General features: G+C 31.1%; 1 protein-coding gene and 1 long non-coding RNA gene across 4 annotated transcripts in view; one reads left to right on the forward strand and one right to left on the reverse strand.

Moving 5' to 3' along the window:
* The window catches only part of LOC129803193 (GRIP and coiled-coil domain-containing protein 2-like), a 111186-nt gene that overhangs the window by 59918 nt on the left and 23682 nt on the right, over positions 1-27586 (forward strand). For all 3 annotated transcript variants that reach the window (XM_055849616.1, XM_055849598.1, XM_055849608.1), the window contains exons 6-10: positions 19287-19379; positions 19516-19578; positions 19770-19862; positions 23872-24009; positions 24109-24261. In XM_055849616.1, the coding sequence (XP_055705591.1) occupies positions 19287-19379; positions 19516-19578; positions 19770-19862; positions 23872-24009; positions 24109-24261 (540 nt within the window). The remainder of the gene's footprint in view (positions 1-19286; positions 19380-19515; positions 19579-19769; positions 19863-23871; positions 24010-24108; positions 24262-27586) is intronic.
* LOC129803851 (uncharacterized) lies at positions 878-3661 on the reverse strand. The gene is made up of 3 exons (XR_008751911.1): positions 3563-3661; positions 3253-3491; positions 878-1225 (listed from the first exon to the last, which is right to left on the reverse strand). It is a non-coding gene; the product is annotated as an uncharacterized LOC129803851 (long non-coding RNA).

Below are 27586 nucleotides of genomic sequence, written 5' to 3' on the forward strand. Positions count from 1 at the left end.
TTGGGAAGTTTTATGCTTAGGATTGAATGTGAAGGACAAATTAGTGATCCATTAGTTTTGGAGAAAATACTAAAATTGGTTGTTGTTTAGGATTTCAAGATTTTTGGGAACTGGGCTAAACCTCTATTCTGAAATCTGTCTAATTGACGCTTGTAAGTGTTTCGCATGAATCCAGTCTTGATCCAAATCGGATATGAAATCTTCACACAGAAAAATTTGTACACAAAATTGTTACACCGAAGGTTGTCCAGATTTGAAAAAGTGTTTGGCAAAATTTTAAGCAAGTGTTTGGTACACAATTTGTTAACGTTTGGTACACAATTTTTTAACAATTGGTACACAATTTTTTAACATTTGGTAAACAGTTTTTTAACATTCGGTACAGAAGTTTTTAACGTTTGTTAACATTTTGTGAATTTCTTGTTTTATTTTTTTTTAACCGCGGTTAACGTTTTGACAAATTTAAAAAAAAAATTTCACAGAAAAAAAATATTCTGTAAAATTGCTCGTGGATGCATGTGAATTACTATTGGGGGCTTACGAAAAGTTCGTAAATCATATAACCCACATTGTTCGTAACAAGATCACTTAACGAGCATTTTTTTCGATAAGTGATGCTCTTTAAGTGATCATGTTAGTACAATGTTAGTGAAAAAAAGTATATACATTTACGATCTTTTTAGCGGATTATACAATTTACGAACATTTCGTATATCCCCAATAAGAATTCACAAACATTTACGAACAATTTTACAAAATATTTTTTTTCTGTTTATACGTTAATATTTTTTTAATGATGTCCCTGTTCCTTCAATTATAGCCTCCATTGTATGCCTTATCCTAAGAAAAAAAAACATTTTTTTTAATAATTTTTAATTAATTAAATTTATTTTACTACAACTAAAAATAAAAATTTATGTATCACATAATTGTTTTTTTGGAAACTATATAGTAATAAGAATTAACTATGCAAAGCGAGAAACACTCCTTATTTTCAATTTCATCAACATGTTTTACAGTCATTTCTTTCTTTGTTTTTACCTTAAAGCTTTGCAATTCAGTGTCAAATTTTTCATTTTTTTGGATTTGGACGAAAGAGAAGAAGTTGATTCGTAATAATGTGAATAACCTTTTTTCTTTCCTCATTATTTAATGATTTTTTCTTTAAAAGTTCTGCTCCCCTCACGATCACAGCCCTTTGTATCTTAAAGTATTCTCGCAGCTCCTGCAATACACAAAAAGCCAAAATTTCATGAAGGACTGAAATAATAGTTTAAAATTTTTAAGGAAAATTTAGATAGAAAATTCTTTGATAATTTTTTTTTTCTTTTTTAATCGCTTCAAGGAAGAAATTTAAAAAATTTCATAAATTATCGAAAAGTTTCTACATCAGAAAGTTTAAAATTTAAAAAAATTTAAGGCCTGATAAACTTATGGTAGCTGAGATTTGTTATAGGTGAATTCGAAATGCGTACAACTTGGGATGCTTTCAACCTGGAATGCGTGAATACAGTGCTGTCTCTCTATATGCACACTCTCTATATGCACAGCTTTTGTGTCGGTTGCATTCAAAATCAATTTGTTTACATTTTACAAAGTAATAAAGAAAATTATTTTCTTGGTAACTATTTTTTCTCGTTTTTAATTATCTTAATTTTATATTTTCTGTCTCATATTATAGTTAAAATAACACGGGAAATTCTAGAACAATAAAAAATATAATAATTTATTAAAAGAAGGAAAAAAACCGTTGGGAATTTCAAAAAAAAGTTGTGCATATTCAGAGAGAGAACTGTCAAAAAAAGTACCCAAACTGTGCATATAGCGAGACAGCACTGTATTCGATTGTGAGTTGAATTTTGGGAGTAAAGAATCGCGTCGAGTAAACTGTTCTCGGTCGAAATGGTTATAATTGGCTCGACGCGATTCTTCACCCCCAAAATTCAACTCACAATCGAATTTTCATGCATTCCGAGTTGCAAGCACCCCGAATTACACGCATTTCGAGGTCACCTGTAAAGAATCTCAGCTACCATAAGCTTATCTGGGCTTATCACTGGTCATTTTCTATTTTAAATAGTCTGAGTGGGGGCCAAAAATTAAAAAAGTTCATTGAAATCGGTTAATAAACATAAGAGATAGAGTCCGGTCCATATGGATATAGAATGGGTCGGGGTACAGTGGGTTGGGGTAGGGGCGGGTGGTATCCATTATTAGAAAGATCTTGCTTTTAGATACAATAAATGTTTAAATTTCATCGAAATCCTTTCATAAACACAGAAAAAGCAGACCGGTCAAGATTTTGGTTATAAATAGCTCGGGTCAGAGAACATCAAGGGAGGAGTGCGATCTACCGTTGGAAAGAGTCTCGACCTCAGCTACAACATACTAAAATCGTCAAGTTCTCAAAATAATTCGAAATAAAATTTTGGAAAATTTTTCGTGATTTATGAATGTCAAAACGTGTAAATTCAAAATTTGGGCCCGATTCGAAGAGATTAGATTTCACGTGTGTCAACAAAAGCTGGGATTGTAAAAAATATCAGTTAATAAATGGGATAGAACATTAATTTTAGGTTTAATAAATTTATTTTAATAGTAAAAGCACGAAATTTTGTAAAATTTCGAAAACAATCTGAAAGTTTCAACAAATGGTTCCTTAAAATTTTCAAGGAAAATTGGGATATAAAATTGATTTTTTTTATAATTGGTGCAAGCAAGGAATTTTTAAAAATTTTCAAAAAAATCGAAAAATTTCAACATCAGATAGTTTCAAATAAAAAAATAGGAAATTATTTTTAGGTACACTAAATTCATTTTTCAAGTAAAAAATACGAAATTTCGCAAAATTTCAAAAACGATCTAAGTTTCAACATGTACTTTAAAATTTTTAAGGAAAAGTGGGAGGGAAAATTGTTTGATAAATTTACTAAATTTATTTTATTTTAAAATTTCAACATAAAAAAAATAAAATTTGGATAAAATTTGATTTTTTTTAATTTAATATTTCAAAACTTTCAAATTTTGCTTGAAATTATCATGTCTAATGCATTCTTTGAAAACTTGGACATAATGGGGCGCAAATGGAGGCTTGGGCGCTTCTGTCTTGGGGAGCCCCTATTTTAATCTTACCCTGAATTGAAAACTTCGAATAGGACAGATTTTAGAGCATTTAAATGTGTAAATTGAGAGGCAGGAAGTTGGCAAATAAAATCTTATGGAAAGAAACAAAGAGAAAATGTGGCGGATTACCTTCACAATGAGCTTGTAAAAAAGTTCTGGTGACTTAACGGGATCTGGTGGTGCCTCCTCTACATGAACTTCCAACTCCCTGCAATCTTGGGGAGCACGGGATGGTCCTGGTTGCTCTGGCAAGGAAACAAGCTTCAGGATAACTTTATTTCCTGCCAATGTTGGGAAGGTTGCCGGCGTCAGTCTTATGCTGCTTTCGTCGTAAATCTCCAGCTTTCCACCAATTATTTCCAGTTGTTCTCGAGATATAGACAAAAAAAACATCATAAAAAGCCTTCTGAATAATTTTACACATTTATGGGAAACTTACCTGCTTTTTCCAACTCTGAATACTCTTTTTTTCACGAAAATCTATGCTCACCCACGCGTCCACACCATTAAATTGAACTACCGCATGTGTAACACCCGCCATGATGATTCGCAAATAACTGTCAGATAATGAGAATATTGCGCAAAACTCTCCATACTGGTACCATGTGACTTACTCTTTCTGTCTTTTTGTGCTATGATCTCTCTAAATCTCTCTCTCGCTGAGAGAGAAAGACTGCTAGAGCACCAAATGTACACGATCTTAGCTCCTTTCGGTGAACAAATTATTGTGTACATTTTTTCGTGATCTCTTGGTGTAACAAATAGTATGCATGAAAAGTTATTATTTTTATGTACAGAAATTTTTGTGTACAAATTTTTCTGTGTGTTGAACTTGAAGTAAAGCTCTAGACACACTTACGACTTAAGCCAAGAAACGGCTTAACGTAATTACAATCAAAATAAATCTTAGACTAAATTCCCATAATTTTCCCACTAAGTCAGAAACTGATGGAAATGTAATATGATCGTTATTAGGTGAGATTCTTAACAATCTCACCTATTGATTATAAATTCGTTAAGTCGTATCTCGCATTAAGTCGTACGTTTATCTAGATTTAAAGTATAACTCTGTGTAAAGGATATCTTATGGTGATTAATGCATATGGACGTATTAACGAAATGGCCACTTGAACGGTCATTGAAATATAGTATAGTCATTCAACGAGAGATGGATCAGCTTTATCATATTGAATACAGTGCCCTCTTCGCAATCCGGATGATTGGGAGACAATATGACAGATGTCCGCTTCGTAATCCGGATGAATTTTTTGAATTCGTTCAACGTCTCGAAAATATAATACAAGGTTTCTTTTTAGTTTTAAATCTTTTAAGTTTTAAAGAAATCTAAAAAGACATAATTAGAGAATTCTATGCAATTATACTTCATTTATTAAACAAAAACATCACAGGATAATTCCCGTCAAATCATTATTCTACCTGCCGATTTTACTCTGAGGTTTTTTGAATTTTAACGGTATATTCCAGTGTATTCAGAGAAAATCTGTAGATTTTCTGCTGAATTTCTGCTAGAAAATCTGTAGATTTTCGGCAGAATTTCTGCAGAAAATCTACAGATTTTCGGTAGAATTTCTGCCGAGAAAATCGGCATAGTGTCCATTACTTCACAAAAATATTGTTGATTTATGTAGAAACTGTAGGAGTTATAAAGAAAATGGTATGCTCTGCTTAACAAGCATTACCGATTAAACATTTTAAATAAGTAAAAAGATGCGAGCAAAAATACTAATTTTTTAAAAATCGCCCATGGAATGATACAAAAACACGAAATTTAGGTCGATACTCTGCTTAAAGTTTTCACTTCACTTTTCTCTACTTGTAACACGGCGTCGCAGAATTCTTTATTTTATATAAACACCGTGATATCACAAAAAATAACTCTATTGAATTTTGCAAACTTCAGTGAAAAATTTTTCCATCTCTTCTGACACATTTGTCTGGAAAGTCTGGAATGTAGAAAAAATCTACAGAAAATCGGCAGAATATCTACAGAAATTCGTCAGAAAATCTGCCGAAATATTCTGACGAATTTTGTCCCAAGCCCAAATAAAATTCGTAAGAATATCTACAGATATTATCTGCAGATATTCTGTAGAGGTGTAGATTTTCTCTACAGAAATCTTAAAGATATCTGCAGACATTATTTGACGGGTTCATTTTCATTTCTGAATGCTCGTGCATACATAACCTCAAAATGATTTTAAATGTAACCGTCGATAACTCGTCCGGATTACGGCGATCTGGATTAGAGAGCGGGCCCTGTATTACGGACACGTTTTTAACGTGAGACAAAAACGAATCTCACTGTTTGTTCATTAAGACTCTAGATTTAAGATATCAATGTTAGAAAAGCCAAACAAAATTTAAAAATATGATTCTAGTGATTTTAAGCATTGTCAAGTTATTATCATTCCAAATATTTTGCATGAGTAGACTCTCGCTATTCGGCTCTTTTAAGATCGGGTTACTTTTTAATTCGAGCAGCAGTTAAATTTGAAAAAAGTTTGTTGACATTTTTCAAGTTCGATTATGATTATCGAATGAAGCAAATACGTCAAAATTTGCCATGGTTTGATTAAGTTATAATGTGATTTTGCATTCTTTTGAAGTTCTAATGCAATTCACAATAAGTATGAGTATCTACATGAACTAAAAATCGTTGTATTTCAAATAGTTTGATGCCCGAATTTCTCTCTAATTCTGGAGATATTTCGGTTCCAAATGCCCGAATTTGAGAGAGTCTACTGTATATTCCTACTCTGAATATATATTTTTAAATTCCTAAAGCAAACTATAAGATTCTAATATCGTTGACTAATTCTTCCCCGTTTCTCTTCAAAACAATTTTGTTTGTGTCTAAACGGAGGGGCAAAATTTACTTTCTGATATACCACCAGTAAATATTTTGTTTATAAAGATGAATTCGTTACAAGTCTTTGATAGGGGATTCACTTTCCTATAACGTTAACTAACATTAAAAAGATAAAATTTTATTACATCTCGTGCTTCTACTTTTCACATTGACTTGCTGTCCTTAGCTTATCCTCAACTAATTTTTATTTCTTTTTTATGAAGAATTTTTAATTATTATTTTTTGTTTTACTTTTACTTATTCTGTTTTCAAGTTACTTATCTTATATAACAAAAATATATATTTTCAATTTTTTTTTAATATCTTTTTTTTATTACTCGAATTAATTCATTGAAAAACTCCATAGATTTTCAGAGAATGTATTTTATCACAAATCTGTATAAGCCGTTGCATTTGAAATGAAGTGCAGAAAATTAATCAAAAGCACCATATAGGAAATTTCGTCACTCTTTTACCATTTTAGTTTCCGCCTTGGATGTTTTTTGCGTCCCGTACAACATAATGCTGCTGGGAACAATAGAACAATTGTTTTAAATGATTTATAATCATCTAGTTTTATTTCGTGGGTCTTGTTTGCTGAATAAATGAATATTTTGCTCTGCACCACCAAATTTTCCCCCATTCAATTGCATAATTAGACAATATAAAGCCCTGTGAACAATACAATTGAGACATTTTATACCTCTCCATATATACATTTTTGCATCATTTCTGGAATTCAGAGTAGAGGAGCTATATTTTCAGTAGGATTTTTTTTTGTTGGAGTCAAAATACACAATTTTCAATGGTGCAATTTTATTGAAATTTTTCGGGGTAGTTAATTCATCTTGAAATGAAAATTACATGTTGAATTAGTCTCTGTGATGACCGAAATATTTCCACGAGTCTGCGGAATTACATCATCCCAATTGTAATGATATTAAAGATCATTAAGTTGTCTCGAACTTCTTAATTTTTTTGTCAAGTCGAAGGTTAATATTCTAAAAAGTGAATGATGTAATTTTTATTAGGTCGACAAATTGAGAGAAATGAAGAAAAAACAATGTGTGAATAAACGTTCAAAAGGAATCATTTTTAAATTATATCAATTTATAAAATTAAATTTAAATTACCCATCAGCATACGGTGATACTGGTTAGAGCAAAAACATGAATTTTCTCCTGAGGTGTTATATGATAATTTATTGAATTTGTTCCGGTCAACTTCCTGTATTTGGGGAGTTAGTGTATCGGCTAAATTTCCATAAATCTTCACCTGTCCGCTGGGCCCAAGAACTGTGCGAGTTAGAGTCCAACCTACACAACTCTTGTATACCGGCGTGACTCCCAAATGCGGCGATATCTCCAAGATGAAGAACACTTGCTGGGCAGAAACTGCCATAGAGATTTTCTGATGTGTGTTCATACTTTCTCCAACGCATTGCTGCGGCAATATATTGGAGGCAATTATGGATTCGATTTTGATAAAGTGGACTTGAATTGGTGTCCGATGTGTAGATTGAGGATGAATGGTGTCGCATGGTGACATAGTAATGTGTGGCTCGCGCCCAGAAGATACTCGCCTACAATATTGCAATGTGAGGAGAGGAAATAGATTAATAGAGGCGTGTACTCTGTTTAAGAGCGCTTTCACATAACACTTATGGTACTTTTTATGTTAAGGTCTGTAATTTTCATGTCTAATATGAAAAATTGCGGTCATGTATTTAGATAATCCTTTTAGAAGAGATTAGAAAAAAATCTTAGTCCATAATGGAAGACAATTGATTTAAATTTCCTTATAGCTCCGGCGTACTATTAAAATCAGGAAAATTTCATAAAGCCAAAATTCACTTCCCTCTCTTTCTTAAAAGTTTTGCATATGTCGCACCCTTATTCTTCTTCTTTTGCATATTATACCAATTTAAATTTAGTTCAGTCAAATTTTAAGTTCGAAATAGTGGGATGAACACTTTTGAGAAAGAAAGGGAAACGAATTATGATTTCATGGAATTTTACAGATCTAAAAGCAGGCATTACAATTTAATAATGTAGAAATATGCAGCATTGTATTTATTTGCCATTATGTATCTTTACAAGTTCCCCCTAATCCGAGCGTCCACCGCCGTCTTAGCGTTAATGAGTAGTCTCCAAAGCCAATCGGCGAAAATGCTTCTTCTTAGGCATAGTCTTTTGTCGTGCTTAACGATATTTTTTGCGTAGAAGTAGCCTGGCAGCCATATGAGAGGGAACGAAATTGAATTATTATAATTGTTGTTAATTTATTGATTAGGAACTAGATCATTTGCAATTTTACTATTAAAAAAAGCCCGTATGAGGAGGTGAAGCTACTTTGAGATGTGGAGCTACATTGATATACGTTTTTTCGTATACTTAAAGAAACTGGGCTTTAACGTAATAAAATTTAGATAGACAAAACAATTGTGGATCTAAATAAAATAATTACAAGACCTTGCTTTCTTTAGAAATATGCGAAAAAATCGTATATAAATGTAGCCCCATAGCTCAAAATTGTCCCACCTGCCCCTACATATTTTTGTAATAACTGTATAAAACAAATTTAAACTCAGAACAAAAACTTATAAAGAAACTAAGTTTTCTTGAAATAAAAAATTAAAACATTATTATTTAATTCTAATTTTTACTATGCATTTAATTCATGTGGAATTAAGTTCAACGACTTAATGCTATTATAACACCTTTAAAGTTAGAAATTATTTACTTGGTGACTTAAAGAAAATTCGACCCCGAGGAACTTGAATTATATAGATCAAGCGCTCTTCAATTTTATCTGTTGTGCGCCTTATTCTGAAAGAAAGTTTAACGAAATACCTAAATTCGTTTGAGTTGTCCTGAACTTTGAAACTGGTTATATGGACATTTAAAGCTTCAAATTTTTCATATAAGCTTCTTTTATATAAGGGGTCATTAATCTTTAGTTATCAGGAAATCTTTAATTTTTTAACTTAAATGGAAAGCTGAAATATTTCACATTCCATTATCTCAGGATTGAAGGAATTAACACCTATTTTTGTATTATTTTATCACTCATATAGGGGGAAGTGGGGTACCTTTGAAAGTGAGGCACTTTTGAAATTGGAATTTTTCTCCTATATTTAAGCGGAACTGAGCCATATCATAATGTAATTTAGCTTCTCAATCTGTTTTTGCAGATAAATTATATCACGATAAGGCTCAATTTTATTTAAAAATAGGTGAAAAATCCCAATATCAGAGGTACCCCACTTTTAAAGGTGCCCCACTTCACCCTAATATTTAGAAGTTCATTAGTTTGCTTTCTAATGCAGAGATAAGATAAAAAAGCAAGAATCGACGATTTGCATTTTCGGTGTGATTTATTGACCACAATTAAAAAGTGAAATGACTTTCTAAAAACCTGAAAATTCTTCGAGAAGCTTGAAATCTGCTCAAAGCTTTAGATACCATATTTTTTGTTTGAATCAACAACTAGGCTATCTGCATTTCCTTTGTATTTTACGACTCAGTCTGTCGATTTATTGTAAAAAGACAGCACTGCGATATAATAGTCATTCTTAAATTTAAATGGACTTTCAAAATGTTGTGCAGTTAATTTTTCACACAATTTTGAGCTCATTAGTAGTGCATTACATCTCTTATAGGAAATTAAGCAGTTTGAAAGATTTAAACAAAAATAATAGTCCAAGAAGATCATAAATTTTCCTTCAAACAATTAAACTACTTTGGCCCATTTTATACATTTAAATGCCATAAATTAGGGATTAATATCAAATGGAGAATTTTAAATGAATTTCAGACAATAGTACAGTCTATCATACATTGCAAATAACTTGCCCCAAATACAGTGTATTTGTGTGTCTTCTTATAATTTATTCGAAATAGATAATACGTGTAACATTAAATAATATAACCTGTGTATTTGGTGAATTAATAAAAGAAACAACGTTCTGAAACAACAAGCAATAACAATACTTTTGAAATATTAATGTTTAGGGAAAAGCAAACCTAATGTCTGAAATAAGGTCATTTCAAGTTTATCAATTGAAGAAGTAAAAACTGGAGAAAATGCCTATACAATTAATGAATCTCAAAATTAAATAGAGCATTTTAGCTCTTAGAAAATTAATTTGCAATACAGAAATTCTCAAAAGACAAGAGATAACTTAATAGTTGCTGAGAAAAGTACAAGATTTGGGCATTGAGTAGAGGATGGAGAAGCTGTTCAATTTATTTATAAAATGCAATATTTAATATGGAAAATAACTTTGGGATAATTTATAAAGTTCAATAGCTTGAATTGTAATGCTGAACGGTTTGTAAAGAGAAATTGGTAATCTGGAACATGGCTGTTACAGTCAAGCACCAGTTGAAGGTTTTTATGTAAATTTCATTGAAAATAATGAAAACGCATTAAAATGCAACAAAGAACGTTAACCTTCTGATATTTAGCATATTCTGTATTGATTTTCCTTTTATTTTAAAGAAGAATGTTTGTGATGAAAAACTGATGGAAAGTTTTCATATTTTTCAATCTTATAATTGTGGTATTTAGCCAGCAACATTTCACCTTGTCCACCCACAATTATTGATGGCAATTGTGGCTAAAGGAGCTGCGACAGAATGTGTTAGTCTTTTATGTCTTTGGATGCATTTTTATATCTCTTTTGGCGCGGTTTTTTCCCACAGCTCACATAAAAGGCAATTAACTTTGCCACATGCCGGGCACCAAAAGTCTGTCTGTTTGAAAGTGTTAATAGAGAAATACACGAGGTATAATGTTGCGTAAATGTTCTCATGGGCACCGGATAAGAGAGTTGATTGAACTACAATCGCACGTTCATGGACTTTATTTGGACGCGAAAAGAAAGTACACCTTATGAATATATGAATTTTGCTACCTTTTTTCCCGTGGCATTTCTTCACTCTAAATCACCATAAATTACCATGGTTGAGGACAAGAAAAATATTCAATTGTGACATTTGATATACAGTTGAAGATGTCGTTTTTTTGTGCCCTCCCACAAACTGTATTATTAATTTCAATTTCTCCATTCGATACACTCAAGAAGAAGTGAATTGATTTCACGTAACTTGGTGCACAGTAGAAAAAAAACAAGTAAGTGAGAGAAATGGTGTGAAGCTAAAAAAAAGAGCTAAAGAATTGCAATCAGAAAAACATTGTGTGAGACAAATATTTATTATGCGAGTAATTTTTTCACATATCAATTTTTATGAATTGGTTGATAGATTTATTGAATGATCCATTAATTAAATATTATGAGATGAACTTTCTCTATTTTGTAGTGTTTTGCTACTTTAAATTAAGATGATGATAGACGGTCATGTAGGGCAAAAAAAGTCGTTATAAATGAACGTGCAACGAACTTGACAACTCACCGCGATGCTGATGATTTTGTTCGCTAAAAAAGAGCGAGTACATTGCTTGTTTTTGTACCACAATACCGTAGATTAATATTAATTGTATTTAACTGACTTTTAAATATGCTATTGCACTCGACAAATGACTCATTTTCCTTCAATCCATCACTCATTGCAACCGCTCTTGTTCACGCCATATGGGAAAGTAAGTGGTCTGGCTCATTCTTGACAATTGACTTAAGCACACTGATGCTAAACTAATTGAACGATATAAGGTATTTACACAATTTGCATCTTTCGTTCTTATTTATGATTTCCTTTTCTGATTTATGGGTTTTCAAAGGTGAGTCACTACTTAAATAATATTAATTTCAAAATAGTATTACTATTCCTCTTAATGATTTTGGGTTGTTGTTAATTGTCTAGTAAGGAATCCCGGTCAAAATCCTAAAAGCCAATATTCCGATAGCCAAAATCCCGAATTCTGAAAAGTGTCACAGATAAGAGGGAAGCGGGACACGTTTGCAATTGGGATTTTTCTCCTATTTTTAAGTGGAACCGATTCATATCATAATGTAAGTTATCTTCTAAATCTGTATGTGCAGCTAAATTATATCACGATAAGGTTCAATTTTGTTTAAAAATAGGTGAAAAATCCCAATTTCAAAGGTGTTTTCCCACTTTCAAAATTGCCCCACTTCCCCTTACTCCCACAATTGCACTCGTGCTCGGTGGAGGCAAAAGGAAAATTTACTGTGTTCTGGAAAATTATTTCACATATCATCCTCCGTATATGTAATTTCCAGCCTTTCAGGATTGTCAACATTTGGGATTTTGGTTTTCGGAATTTTGGTCTTTTTTTTGGTTTTTTCGGTTCGAGATTTGGCTTCCATCAATAATAAGATATCCAAGAAAAATGATACCATAAGTTTGTGATTTTTTTTATATTTCAAATATTTTTTAAGCAAAACCCTTTTGTGAATAGTAAAAAAAATCCTCATACATAATATTTTTATTAGAGTTAAAATTATAATTCATTAGTACCTATTGTCAGAAAATTACTTATATTTTTGGTCTATTTTTGTCCCTATCGTTTATAGAGGTACAAAACATATTGAATCACATTCTGTTGGCTTTTAGAAGGTTATGCCCATTATTGCACTATTACTTTTGTTTGTAAACATGTTTCTGACATTTCAATGAGAATAAGTGAGACTTAGATTCAGTCGTCTCGTTCACTCTTATAGAAAATGTTCAAAACATGTTTATAAACAAAATTTATTGTGCGCTGGTCAATAGATGTAAGACGTTTCATTGATTTTGTTTATAGGTTTTATTTTATTGTCGATTTTCGGTCAGCGAAAAGTGTCTCATCCTTAAAGTGTTAAGTTGTTTTTCAATTTTAAATCTTTAATCTATAAAAAAAAAATTACAATTAGCATGTAAATGTAAAATAATCCGACATCTAAAACAGTTTCTATGCTGTAACTTCTGCATGCATGGTTCTAGGAGTACTGATCAAATACAATTTTTATTCACTGACAAAAAAGACAAAGCCATGAATTATTATATGAATAGAGTATAGATGAATGGAAATTATTATTTATTTATTCATTATTGTAGAAATGTATAATCTATTTCACACATTTTTAATTAATCGTCTTCGGAGACTAAATTTCATTATATTTATTATTTTTCATAGTTGATGAAAATATTTATTACGGTCAAGTTCATCAAATATGAACCCTATAAATATGAGTATGAGAGCCTAAGCCTTTTTCCCTAAGTTCAAGAAGTTAAAATAAAAATGGGCCTAAAACTATAATTTTGATGTGTAATAGTTTATGTATTTTTTCCCTCCTCCACCCACAGGTCCTCAGATCTTAAGAGCTGATTTCAGACCGTGGCACTACTATGATATTTTATTTATTTTTTCATTTTTCAAGTATCTTTTCGGAAAAAACAACTATTACAGGTTATAGAATATTTTTCATGGTAAACATTTACATAAAAGCTTTTGCTCGAAGGGAACTGTTTCTGTATATTTGTGGTTAATTCACAAACGCTACTACTTTGGCAGATCGGTAAAATCGAACTTTTGCAGCTTTGGAAAAGTATCAGTCAAAACTACTGACCACCGACTTTGGGAATTCCTCACTATTTTGGGGATTTTGGGCCACAATATTCAAGCCGCTCTGGAATATTTAACTCATTGATGAATTCCTTAGAATACTGCACAAAACTTAGCACAATAATATTAAAAAACATTCACGAAAAACTCGAAGATAAACACGCACTTCTAAAGAAAAATGGGACTTCATCAGATGTTCTTGTTTTACTTCTGTCAATACAAACATTAGGACTAATCTTCTTATCGTGGGTGTAATTCTTTCACTGCCAGTTCTGTGAATTTTGAACATTTCTTATCATATTTGCATTGTTTGCAAGTGGAATTCTCCACATTTCGCTTTAAATTACTCACTGGTCATTTTCGGAATCAGTAATGTTCAAAACATGTTCTGTAAAACAGATTAAAGGTGTCTCTAATATATCACACCTAATTGAATGCAGTGAAAAATGGGTTTCAAAGAGTCATATATTTATTAGAAAAATTGCATAAAATAGATTTTAAAATGCACGATACTTCTTAGAAAAAATTAAAACAAATAGATGAATGTTCCACCTAAATAATGATGTGAAAATTTCTTTATCCGGGTGTAGTGTTTATGGTGAAAATAATGCGTACATAAGTGAACAAATTTTATACGTAGCTGAGCAAACCGGAGCAGCTTTGTAAAATTTCCAGAAAATTTTCATTTTCCTGTAATGGAAAAACCAAAGATTTCCAGAAATTTTGTAAGGTGGAATTACGAACCCAATAAGAGATTCTTTTTGAAATAGTGGTATAAATTGATTCGGTTTACGTGGCTTTCGGTAAAAATCATGAAACTTGGAATTTTGCTCTAAGTTTGCTCTAAATCATATTTAAGGCACTTTACTGTATTTTATTCGACTCATTCTACTACATTGAGCATTCTTATGTGAAATATTCAACCTTTTGTTCAAAATTTTGATAATGAGGAAACTAAATCTTGTTTAGCAAACTTTGCTAATTGCATTTTATTTTAGCAGAGGCGTATATTAGTCTGTAAATTTAAAATTCAACACTCGTATTCTGATGTAAGCATAATTGTTTATTTTTTTTATAGAATTGCTTTTTCCGTGCTTTCAAATAAATTTTTTTATGAAGTAGGAAAGACTACTATAAAGAGTGAATATTTATAAAAATTTACTATCAGAAAATACAACCAACAAAAAAGACATAAACTTCTCTGTAATAATAATGGTGCAATATGCTTGTAATTCCCATTCATGATTTTTTCTCTTAATTTTCACTGTTTCATGCGAAAATATGCAAATTTCTGTCATCAGTTAGTTTAGTTACATTCATTTCTTAATTGTTCAGTGTTTTCAATGGAACAGCTGTACTTCTGAACTCAAACTTGATTCACTGTTAATTCACGTGCTATAGAATTAAGCAACAAGTTTTTGAAGTATTAAACCTTCACCTTCTCATTATTTATTGCAATTTCTCAGCTGCATAGGTTCTTCTCTTCCACCTCAATTTTAAATATTAATTTTGCTTCTCAATTTCAACTCACGTTCATTCTTCGCCAGAAAGTGAGTTGGTTCTTAATGCACCATCCTTCTGCGTGTAAGGCAATTAAAGTTTCCGTGATTCAGACTAAACTTTCACTGTTAGCAAAAAAATGCGTTAGACATTTTCTATAAAATATTGCAGGAAAATTATGATTGGTTGATATACTAGAGGCAGTATTTGGGAATAACAATCAAGAGAGGGACTATATCTTGTATATCTCTAATACATTCAACAAACAATCTCAATCAGACTGGAGCACTTCGAAAGGCTTCACAATCACTTCCTATCCGGTTATGATCATTATTGAAAGATTCATAAAAATACAAAATATTTAACGATGCTGTGAAGATTACAATCAATCGCGGAGGATGATTTTTGTAAATGGGAATTTTTGCATTATAACTGAGAAATCATTATAATAAAAAGCGGCTGATGCTTTAGAGATTATCAGAAAAAGATGAAAATGAATGACTTGGGTGAAAATGGGTTTGGGAGATTTCTTTGGCGTGTATCACCATATTTGAGACATAAAGTGAATGTTTTGAGCGGCATTTGAAGCGCTTTATAAATCAGGAAAGCAAGAGTTACAACTCTTAATACAAAAGGCTTTACAAGAGAGGAAAGTACACGATGAATGATTGAGTGTCTTGTGCAAAAATAAACATAACTATTATAAGGTGGTTCTCTACTGGAAGTTCAACTAATTTATTTTTTCAATAAGTACCTCACTTCCACTGCACATTGTGTTGTGCCACAGATTTCCTACTTCAAATGCACTTCAACCAGTTTCTCACATGTTTTAAATAATATTTAGTGCTAGAATGCCTGGGAAAATTGAAGTTAGTAGGAATTTGCGAAATTTCCGTTTAGTCTGATGAACATTCCTCTATATAAACAAGAAGTGTAAATATTGGGTTTTATGGTAATTCGCTTCGTTACTTACACTATATATTTCCTCCTGTCGTACTGCATAATTCACAATATTGTGTATATATGGAGAAAAAAAATTAAATGCAAATTCTCCAACAATCTCATCCAATTACTCCCCTTTCTCTGAATCATCATTTTTCCTTAATCACAAATATCCCAGTGTGATAGCAATATGATCTGCTTTTTTATACTCAAATTACCGCATTAAGAGTTGACACTTCCGTGGCTATAAGAAAATTCCCCTTTCATTAAAAACGGTCACGTAATGGGATAATTATTGACTCTATGACATGAAGACGAGAGATTATATTTGCTTGGACGAGATTAAAATTATAAAGGCAAATAATAAGACGTAATAGATATTCAATTTGAGAAAGTAACAAACTAAATGCTGCTTGATAAATAATTTTGCAAGAACATCTTAAGCCCATACATATTGCCAAATGAGTGATTGTGTCATATTACACGCTTACCATCTTTATTTCCAATCTACTATGAAAGTGTTATTCGATGAAAGGAGAAATCCTGAATTTATGTTTTCCGTAATGTTGTTAAATATATTTTTAATGAACAGTTATGAAATTTTAGTAGTTCATAAAAGTATTCAAAGACAAAATATATAAAAGGTAGAAATAATTGGGTTAATAATTGCTAATATTTGTTAAAATTAGAGAATATTGAAAGGGTATCTAGGGGAAACGAGGGCACCACCGATCACGGGGTAGCACCGAACACAAAGGACAAGACGTAGAAATTCATAGGCACTAGGGATGCTTGTACTTTAAAGAAATGGTTGAAATAATTCAAGTAGTTTATAAATAAAAATTAGGTCAGTGCGAACCCATGTTCAGAGGTACCCCAGTTTCCCCTAACTGTATTTATGCATATGCGTGTCGTGTATACTAAAGGGACTTTGTACAAAATACTGGAAAATCGGTATGAGTTTCCCCTTGGTTTTCAACATTCAAAAATTGCTCACGCATAATATTTGAAGTAAAATCGGTAGATAGATAATTTATTTCATCAACAATATTAAATATTAATTTAAAAAATATTAATATGTCTTAATAGCGTCTTACAACAAGATTTATGTGAGATAATAGGGTATATAGTCAGTACTTTTTCGTCAGTAAGGCATTTTTCGCCACATATATTAAAATCACATTTTAAGAGAATTTGGAGTTCATGGAACTACGAAATGAGTATTAAATCTGGTATTTTAGTCTTATGAATAAGAAAACTATATCAGGTTCTTTACCGATTAGATGATTTGCATGTAATTAAAAGAAATTAAAAGAATTAATTAAAAGTACTGAAACGTGCATTGTTGCAGAAAATGTAATTTTTCAACCAGATACCCAAAAACTCCCGAGAAGTTTCCTGGTTCAATAGAGAGATAATGCTTAAAAGCATCTGCACACGAAATTTCATTTTATTTCGGCAAAAATTATAAGAATTACAAGGGTATCAAACCTTAAGGTGGCGAAATGTACTTAGGGTAAGTGTGCCAAATTCCAACCAGCTTGCAATTCCGGCCACCTTTTTCGTTCCTCTAATTTCCATGAATTTTTAGTTTTTACATACTCCAGAGATTATACAATACAAAAGAATAACAAAAAATGTAGCTTCGACAAACGAGATGACGTGAAAAAGACATTTGAAGAATTCTCGAAGGACAATGTTAAAAATGAAAAATCATAGTAATGATTGAGTAAAATAAATTCACATAAAAATTGTTCAAGACGAACGAACGCAAATTTATTTCTTAAGCTCTGCCAACTGAAACCAAACCCAATCCATAAAACTGCTACGTCCCCAACAGGCAAGGAACTATGAGAATGAAGGTGGCCGAAAAAGGGCACCAAAGCTATGTCTACATTTTTATTCATTTTAAAATGTATTAAGAATGATTTTAAAGTAAATAAAGACGATAAACTGTCTACAAGGTTCTAAGCAACACTCCTTAAGTAGAAGGAATGAAAAAAATTAATTTCTATTAAATATATTACATTTCAAACACGAGACTTTGGCGCTTGCATGCAACTATGCCGAAATTTGGCACACTTACCCTACTCTACCCTATTTAGAAATTCTCCTGTATTTTCAGATATTTAATACTCAAGAGAAACTAACACGAACTAGTTAGTTTTAATATGGTTCATATTCGTTTAACATGATTCCTGAAAAAAGTTCAGATGCTTGAAACTACCCCACCCTTCCTTACTTATTAAAATTCATACGTGTTGTAGAATTATAATTCATACGTGTTGTAGAATTATAATTCATACATGTACTGTACTAAACTAATTCATGAGAAAATTTCCTGTTCTGATTACTAAAATTAGTCCCAAATCTTCTGAGAATACTACTGAGAATCCATGCTTTATTTTTCTGGTTAGAAGCATTATAGGGGAAGTGCCCATGCTTGATACCATTGGAAGCATTGTAATGACTATATTTTTCCTATGTTTCTCAATAAACTCGACATATATATTGTGAAATATAGAAAATTTAGTCATTACGAAGCTTTCAATGGTATCAAGCATGGGCACTTTCCCCTAACTAAATAGATCAGTCTTATTTTGAGCCCTATCAATATTGTATTATTTTCAACAAATCATAAAATAAATAATTTATAAGTACACAAACTGCTAACACATAATTACTAAAATCCGCTCACAATTAGTTCCGACATGCTTTGATATATACTTAGCCTAATTACAATTCGTTTCGGAAGCTTTGGTACCAAACTATAAGCTTGTAAGAAAATGGTGCAAAGTAAAGAAAAAAAAACGTTGGCTGTATGTAATTAAATATTCCGCGACATTTAAAAAATATTCTTGTTCGGTGACTCTCCTAATGGAAAAATCTAATTTGAAGTTGCTGGTCTAGAAATAAGCACCAACAAAGAAATATACAGATTTTATCAATTCATTTCATTATGAATTTTAATTAAAGAAAAGCTTTTGCGCGTAGATTGCTTCCTTAATCCATTTTAATTCTCTCGATTGATCACACAAACCACCTCCAACATTATAGAGATAACTATCTTTTGCAGAGCTAAAATCCGTTCAATACTCTTTCTAAGAAAAAGTTTCGCGAAACATTTCACCGAAGCACCTGGAAAAGTTCAATACTCTCATGAGTCCGAGTGCATACATATCGAGGATGGTTAAAAAGCAATTTACGTGCGAAAAAAAATCAAATATGATTAACCAGATGTTGTGTAACAGCTGAATGTGAGATCAAGTGGACAATTCCCACAAAATAACCATCAACATTTCTGCCTTTTTTTCAATTGCAGATGCGAAAACTGAAGGAACCTGAGCGAAGCAGCGGTAGCAGTACGAATTCAAGTAAAATGACGACGTGTGGTGGAAATGAATTCGTTTCAATGGTTAGTTACTCAGTTATTCGCATAACTAAAATGAATTGTTTTGCATGATTGAATAAAAGAAAATAAGGTCAAGCCATATTCAAATTAATATTTTTCTTCTCTTATTACTTTGTATTTTCTCCCTTCATCCCCGCAGCCACACGAAATGCCAACACGAATTTTGGAAGCTCACAATGAACTTCATATGTATAGGAATAAGGTGAGAACGTAGTCAAAATTAATCAATTAATCGCTCTGTGATGTCTGAAATTTTAAATAAATGCCTCAATATCGAAATATGGCATGCAATTTGCATTGAAATTCATCAAGTGTGATTGATTGTTTAAGCATTGATACTGCTTTTGTATGCTACAATAGTGTTACTTATTGGGCCTCTATTTTCTTTTCCAGGACCCCGCGGGATCAGACAATGATTCAGCACTCTCTTCGGCGCCACCGTCTCTAAGTCCACAGCCCAACTCACCTCCGGATGTGTGGCAAACGGTAAGATTGATTATGATTTATCGGAGTCAATGGTGTACCACCACATGATCTTTATGCTCTAATCCTCAATTCACGAGTCTCGCACTGAGAATGATTTGTGTTTTGTGAAAATTCGTCATTTGATCTTTCGAAAGAGATGATTGCCCTCTTGAAACTATATTCTCTTCAAAGGCAACAATATCTTTCTCTCATAGGGATTTATGCTGCATACTTTCATTGAGGAGAGTCTGTGCAAATTTCAAGCAATTGCGCATACTTCTCCACTCAATAAAAGAGAAAATTTGTCAAGCAATCTTTTTTTTTGTTGCTACTTTGAGCTTTCAAGAAGATCACTACAAAATTCAAATATTTTACTACTTAAAGGCTGTATCGTTGAGTATGAATACAAGTTGGAATTTGTGTTACTTTAAGTACCTCAAGTTGACAATCTTTTCTTTGCATACCTAACAATTTTTTTTTTGTATTTTATAGGACAGATTGCTTTATCTACTAAAACTCTATTTTAGAAGAACTATGAATGAAGAAAAAAACTATCCGATTTTAAATTTTTATAGCTAGGGTAAAGTGGTACAAATTGGACAGTGATACAAGTTGGACAATCAATGGTACAATTTGGACAGGGCTTTTTGTCTTGATAAATTTAGTACTTCATTTTTATTTGTATATTTTTAATGCTTTAGTTTTATAATTTGGTTCCTTGTGCTTAAAATTAAATTTTGTACTGTATTTATCAAGAAAAAAAGCCATGTTCAACTTGTACCGGCGAATTGTCCAATTTGTAACACTAATTCCAAATTATATCATTTAACCCTATCTGAGAATATAAAGGAGTACAGGTTTTCTTCGTGCGGTTTAGCTTTTAATTAATAAAAAGGGAATAAGAATAAATTTACAATCAGTTCGCATTTATTTGAGTTTCTTAAAATTTAAATAAGGTATATTTGAAAAAGCTCAGAGAATTAAGAATTAACACTATCAAGGTAAGGTAAAAGAAAACAAATGAGCTGTAAAATATCAAAATTTTTAAATTAAATATGTTATTCTTTACAAAAATTGTTCAAATTTATAGTAATTAATACGTAGAAAAGGGAAACTTAGTACCATTTTTTCCTCAGCCAAAACTTCCGTAATAATTTTACTTTTTTTTAAAAATTTTTTAACTACTGATCAAATTTAACTTTCTACTGCTCATTTGTACAGAGTTTAATAAAACGAGTTATGACCCTTTTTGCCTTTAAGGGCTTGATAATAAACTGCGATACGGTTACTGCAAAAATGTTGTAAATTATAGTGAGATGAGATAGCGAAAATATTTTTAATCAGTAAAATATTCAATTTTTATCAGTAAAAAAATGAAAAAATAATAGAAATGTTTTTAAATCATATTTTAGAAATAGAGATGGCTTACAACTTTTTATTAAATTATCACTTTGCCATTATTTCACATTTTCTTGCAATCAAAATGTGTTTTTTAACATAAAAAAAACTATATTTTTTGACCATTGTTACTTCAATCTGCTCAATCTAGTGTAGTCAATATTATTGCTAATGATTAAGTTAATCATGTGAAAAGCATGAATGCACGTAAAGATAAGCCAATAGATAGATAGGGCATTACAGCATATTCTGAACCGTCTGCTAATAAATCTTAAGATCTAAGGGTTAATTGGTACAATAGTAAACATAGGGTAGTTGCATTGCAATATTTTTATTTAGGCATTAGACTTCAGTATTCATAAATATTATATGGATCCTTGTTGCTGAAAAACAGCTGGCATAAGTTCAAGCATTGTAGGCATAAAAATTAGTGTTTACAACTACCCTATTTACTACTTCCCTAGTTTCTCTATAAAAGCCAAAGATCAGCTGAAGTAAATTGAATGAAAAATTAATTGAATGAATTGAATGACTTTGACACCCTCCTCCTATTCGTAAGATTTTCTTTATTTCTAGAACTTAAGGATGGTCTTTACCGGTCCGATCTACCATGTTTGATCGGTGAGAATCGTTCTTAAACATTAAAATTAAAGAAAAGCTTACGAACAGGAGGGAGTCAAAGTCACCCGTAGGAGACAAAGTCATCCGCACTTACGGTATATAAAATTTTAATAATTGAACAATATTTAATTGTACAATGTGTTCAAATAAAATAGAATAAAGAAAAAATTATTTAATCACATTAGAAAGATAAATTTATTTAAAACAGTTCGCTTATCTTTTATAACCAAGAACCAAATATAACAAAGTTACAACTGTTATTATTATAAATATTTTTATATTCATTAATAGTTCTCATCTAATACATTTTTTTTTTAATTTTTAGAGTATTTGGTCTTTAAGGTAGAAAAATAAATAATATAACAATAATTAGAACAGGATCGAACAGGACAGTTTGAAAGAAATCAGTTTTTTTTAAATCCTTTTACTTAATTCATATTATCTTTTTAAACTACTCTGAAAAACAAATCTTGTCAATTTAACAAAAAATAAATAAAAGGAGAATCTTCCAGACAGAATATGGTAAAGATTTGTCAAATCAGCGACAAACTGGATCTTGTTAAAGTTTTTCAAAAGGCTGTTTTTCCATAGAAAATTTGTGAAACAATTTATTCAACCTGGTAAACAACATCCTTGTGATAAAATGTAAACAAGACCCATTTGTCCGTTTAAGGGTAGAATCACATTGACAATAAAATGCTCACCGTATTTCGTTAATTTACGCATTTTCATTGCAATTTTTACGCAAATTCTCGATTACCGTATTACCTTATCTCATATTCGGTGGTACTAAGTAAAAATAATATAAGAAAATAGAAGAAATAAAACGAAAATTCAATAAACGGTGAGCAAAAAAATAACTATACGATTAATTTCTCTTACAGTTTTTTTGCTCACCGTTTATCAAATTTTCGTTTTATTTCTTCAGTTTTCTTATATTATTTTCACCTAGTGCCACCGAGTATGAGATAAGGCAATACGGTAATGAAAATTTGCGTAAGAATTGCAATAAAAATGCGTAAATTAACAAAATACGGTGAGGCTACGGCGAGCATTTTATTGTCAATGTGATTCTGCCCTAACAAAACATTTTTTCAGAGTAAGGGAAAGGACACTCCCTTCGAACGTTCATGCCTTCGAATAATGTGAATTTCTTTTATATTTCCTAAGAGATTTACACATAAATATTATATATCAATAATTGATAATAAGCTGAAAAATAAGGTGTAAATCTTTTAGGAAAATAGAAAATTCACATTATTCGAAGGCATGAACGTTCGAAGGGAGAGTACTTTCCCCTACTTATATCCTATTTTTATCTCAATTATTTTATAATACCAAAGTACATAAGTTCAATTTCCAATTAACTATCTTGGAACATATATTTTCTAAATTTATGCACTGTGAATCTGTTTTATACCTTTCTACGGTTTCCTTTATATTAAGAATGTTATTACATTTTAATATAGTTGATACTCTGACTAAATTAATTAATTATTCATTGAATATTAAAAGATCATAAATCCAGCTAATAGTTTTCTTTTGGCAAAATTTCTCTTTGATTTTCTTTACTGTGTTTAAGAAAATTTGCGGAAAAAAGAGAGGGAACAATAGCGACAATAGCGAAACTCCTTGTGCCCAAAGATAAACTTGTGACTATTGTCATGCTCCTGTAATTTCTAATAAGCTCTGTAGAGACTGAAAATATAAAATATGCTATAAAATATCGCAAAATAGTAGAAATCAATTAAAATAAGCCAACGTAAGCATTTTGCCTGTAGTTATATTTTACGATACAGTCTTTAAAATACCGTCCTTTACTTTCAATTGTGCCTCTTGTGAAGCAAGTCAGCAAAACCACCAGTTGACGATGTTTGTCGAAGGAGTTGTTGATTCTCCATACAAAATCGCAATTACTGTAATTGGATAGTCATTTATACGGATTAAAGCAAAAACGCAAGAGAGATTACTTCGCCGTTTTTTTTTATTATACTCCATCCTATCATTGCAGTACAATACAAAAGAAGTCGTGTGCCATGGCAGTTTGCAGAAAGAAATTAACTTCCTGCAGCGAGAGAATGATGCCCTGAATGTACAACTGTGTGCAGCACGTGAAAAGATTCGGGAGCTGGAAAAAGCGCTATTGGTGGTAATTTTTCTCAAATAAAAATACCTTTCTTGTTGATACCACAATTTCTCTTTATGTGCTACCAATGGTAAAATTTTCCTTTAATTCTTTTTTCACCAGACACAAAACGGCGATCGTACACAGCATTTGATTGAGAAGATAAGACTTCTGGAGCAGAAGGAGTCAGAACTGAGCAAAGAGGCATATGAGCTGAAAGAGCAAAATGAACTGCTGGAGTTTAGGATTGTTGAATTGGAGGAAAGTCACGACAAGGTAAAAGAGAAATTAGTATTATTTTTTTCTGTATCTTTTTCCTACCTCTTATTTCTGGAACTTTCATTCACGATGACCTCTGGTGATCTTGTTTTCCACACGTTCCACAACACTTAAATGTGTCTCGGCTAGCCACCAGTCGAGACACACTAGAGTGGGAGTGGTGCAAAAGAACTGATCATATGATCGCATTTTATTGTCCGGTTCAAAATTCAAGGAAATATTTTATGAATGAAAAGTATATTTCGAAAGTGACAGCTGATCGATAATACAATATCCTTGATCGAGCACCAAATTGACTCTGGCAGGCCATAGTTCAGCATTTTAAGCACTCAATCATAGTACATTTTCTTGGAAATGATAGTCAAAACAATAGGCAAAGTTCTGGAACATTTGGTCCCTGAGGTTAAAGCTCTGTTGTTCTCTCAATCAACCAAGTACCTTTTTCTTTTAAGATCAACTGACCACATTTCGTAATTTTATCTCAAAAATTTGTTACTTCATTCACTGACAATCCACTCTGGGGAGTTCCTTTTCAAAGTGATCATTTTACGTATAAAATTCGTGTGGTGCGGGTTTTTGTTCTCACCAGCACTGCCGCCGCACTTTTGACGCTATACAGGTGTGCTTTGAGTGTTTTTCTTTCAAAATGGTCAATTGAAGGCGATCGTTATGATTAATAAATTTTATTTATTCGTGTCTGAATGCAATTAGCTGAGTGGCATAGTGGAAAATGACTCACAAAATCGACGATGGTGGCAATTTTTAATAATATTCTCAATGTGTGATCATTTGAATTTCCACCCGCTCCATAAGCTTGCGGTTTTGTGAAAAAAATCGGCTGATAATGTGTCTTATTTCGACTGGGATTAGGGATCGTTTTGTAATTCATGCGGCAACGTTTGTTACTTAATTTAACCCATTATAACCCATGATTCGTCTTTTTAGCATATTAAAATAGGTGTGATTATGAAGGAATCACACCTAATATATACATTCTTTATTCTTGATTCCTAATTAAAAATTTTTTGTATTTAAATTATTTCTGATTTTATTCAAGATCTTCATTCATTGCTTTCACTACCATGCGAATTTAATGAAAAATAAATAGTAGAACATTTTATTTATCTTTTATTTATTTATAACGAATATCACAATTTTCTTTTTGAATGTTAATAAAAAAAACAGACCCAAGATTTATTTTAAATAAATATAATAAAATATATGTAGCGAGAAATATAATCTAAGAAGAATAAACCTCATAAAGCATATGAAATGGTGAAACAGATTTTTATTATCTTATTTTTGATCAAATTTCCTTTTCTTATCAAGTGTGGAGGCTTAAATTCTCCCAATATTTAATTTATTGTCATAAATTTAATAATCATTGGTTTTGTCAATAGAACCCAGTTCAAAACAATGAGACTAGAAGCATTTTATTTTCCATCTCTTATTTTATTTATTTATCTTTAAGAGGTTAGGTGTGAGTCAAAAAGACTAAAAGAAACAGCATGTTTTCTCTACAAAGAAAAAAATATTTCGAAAAATTGTTCGTAAATGTTTGTGAAATCCTATGGAGGACTTACGAAATGCTCGTGAATCGTATAACCCATAAGTTCGTAAAATTTTGTACATTTTTCACAAAAATTGTTCGTAAAATGATCATTTGACGAACGTTTTTTGTACTTTTGTTCGTAAATGTTCGTAAACACCCAAAAAAAATATTCGTAAAATTTTGTCATTTGTTCGTAAAATTTTGTTTGTCTCACAAAAAATTACGAACAAATACGAACAAATGACAAAATTGTACGAACATTTTTTGTGTGTTTACGAACATTTACGAACAAATGTTTGTAAAAGTACAAAAAATGTTTGTCAAATGATCATTTTACGAACAATGTTTGTGAAAAATGTACAAAATTTTACGAACTTATGGGTTATACGATTCACGAGCTTTTCGTAAGTCCTCCATAGGATTTCACAAACATTTACGAACAATTTTACAAAATATTTTTTCTATGTAAAAGTTCTTTTTAACACAATAAAAAAATATTTCAACTCTTACACAAAAAGTGTACCATTTAAACTATATTTTGTCAAATTTTCATATGGAAATTTTGAAAAGTAACCGCTAGAATCTGATTGTTAGAGACCGGTTTTGAAAAAAAACTTACTTCAGCTTTGGACAAAATTTCTTATAAATAATATTCATCTGACGTCAAAAAACTAAATATATTTTCTATTGACTGATGAGTTAAACTATTCTTTGAGTGAAGGGTTTCATATTTTCCTAATCACAATTCATTTTGCTAGACGAAAAATAATGTAAAATACGTAGAAAATGGTCATTTTTGTATAAAATATTCCATTTAAATAAACTATATTTTGTTAAATTTTCATATAAAAATTTTGAAAAGTAACCGCTGGAACCTGATTTTAGGAGACGGTTTTTGAAAATAACTTGCTTCAGCTGTGGACAAAATTTCTTATAAATAATATTCATGTGACGTCAAAAAAACTAAATATTTTCTGTTGGCTGATGAGTTAAACTATTCCTTGAATGAAGGGTCTTCCTTGAATGAAATTAATATTTCCCTGTTCACAATTCATTTTGCTAGACGAAAAATAATGTAAAATACGTCGAAAATGGTGATTTTTGTATAAAATATTCCAAGAATTCAATTTAAAAAACATCTTCGTGCAAGGACTAATAAGTGTTGTACTTTTATAGGTCAAAGAGCTTGAATTAAACAAATTTTTTGTCATTTCGAAAAAAAAATTAGGCAAAATCATGCTGTGTCTTAATCTTTGTGACCCACGTGACCCCTTAAGTAAGACATTGTAGAATCAGACACCTAAATTCTAATATAAATCTTTAGTAAAGTTTTAAACTTGAAAACAGCATTTGAAAATGCTAAATTTCGTAAGGTTTTTAAGCTAAAATACAGGATAGATACAGAATTGAAAATGAAAATTTTAAAGATGATCACGGGGAGTTCTTAAAAATTTAAATTTTTTAATTTTTGAATGGGCTTAAATTCAGACTAAATATATTGTGACACTAAATATGGAAACTGAATTATTAAGCTTCCTCTGTCTCAGAATTTAAAATATATATCTTGCAGATTATGAAAAAATACTAGGAAAAAATCCTTCCATATGGTTCTACGAATATTATTGAAGCATTTCATATTTTTACACAGTCGTAGTTAGTCTTATATATGAAGCGCCGCATTGTTAAGAGGTTTGTCAGTTTATAATATCATTTAAATTCTAAATTCTTAGCTATTCTTTGATACCTAAAAACGGCAATTTTGCGCTTTTT

Source organism: Phlebotomus papatasi, chromosome 1, assembly GCF_024763615.1.
Source record: "Phlebotomus papatasi isolate M1 chromosome 1, Ppap_2.1, whole genome shotgun sequence".
Classification (NCBI taxonomy): domain Eukaryota; kingdom Metazoa; phylum Arthropoda; class Insecta; order Diptera; family Psychodidae; genus Phlebotomus; species Phlebotomus papatasi.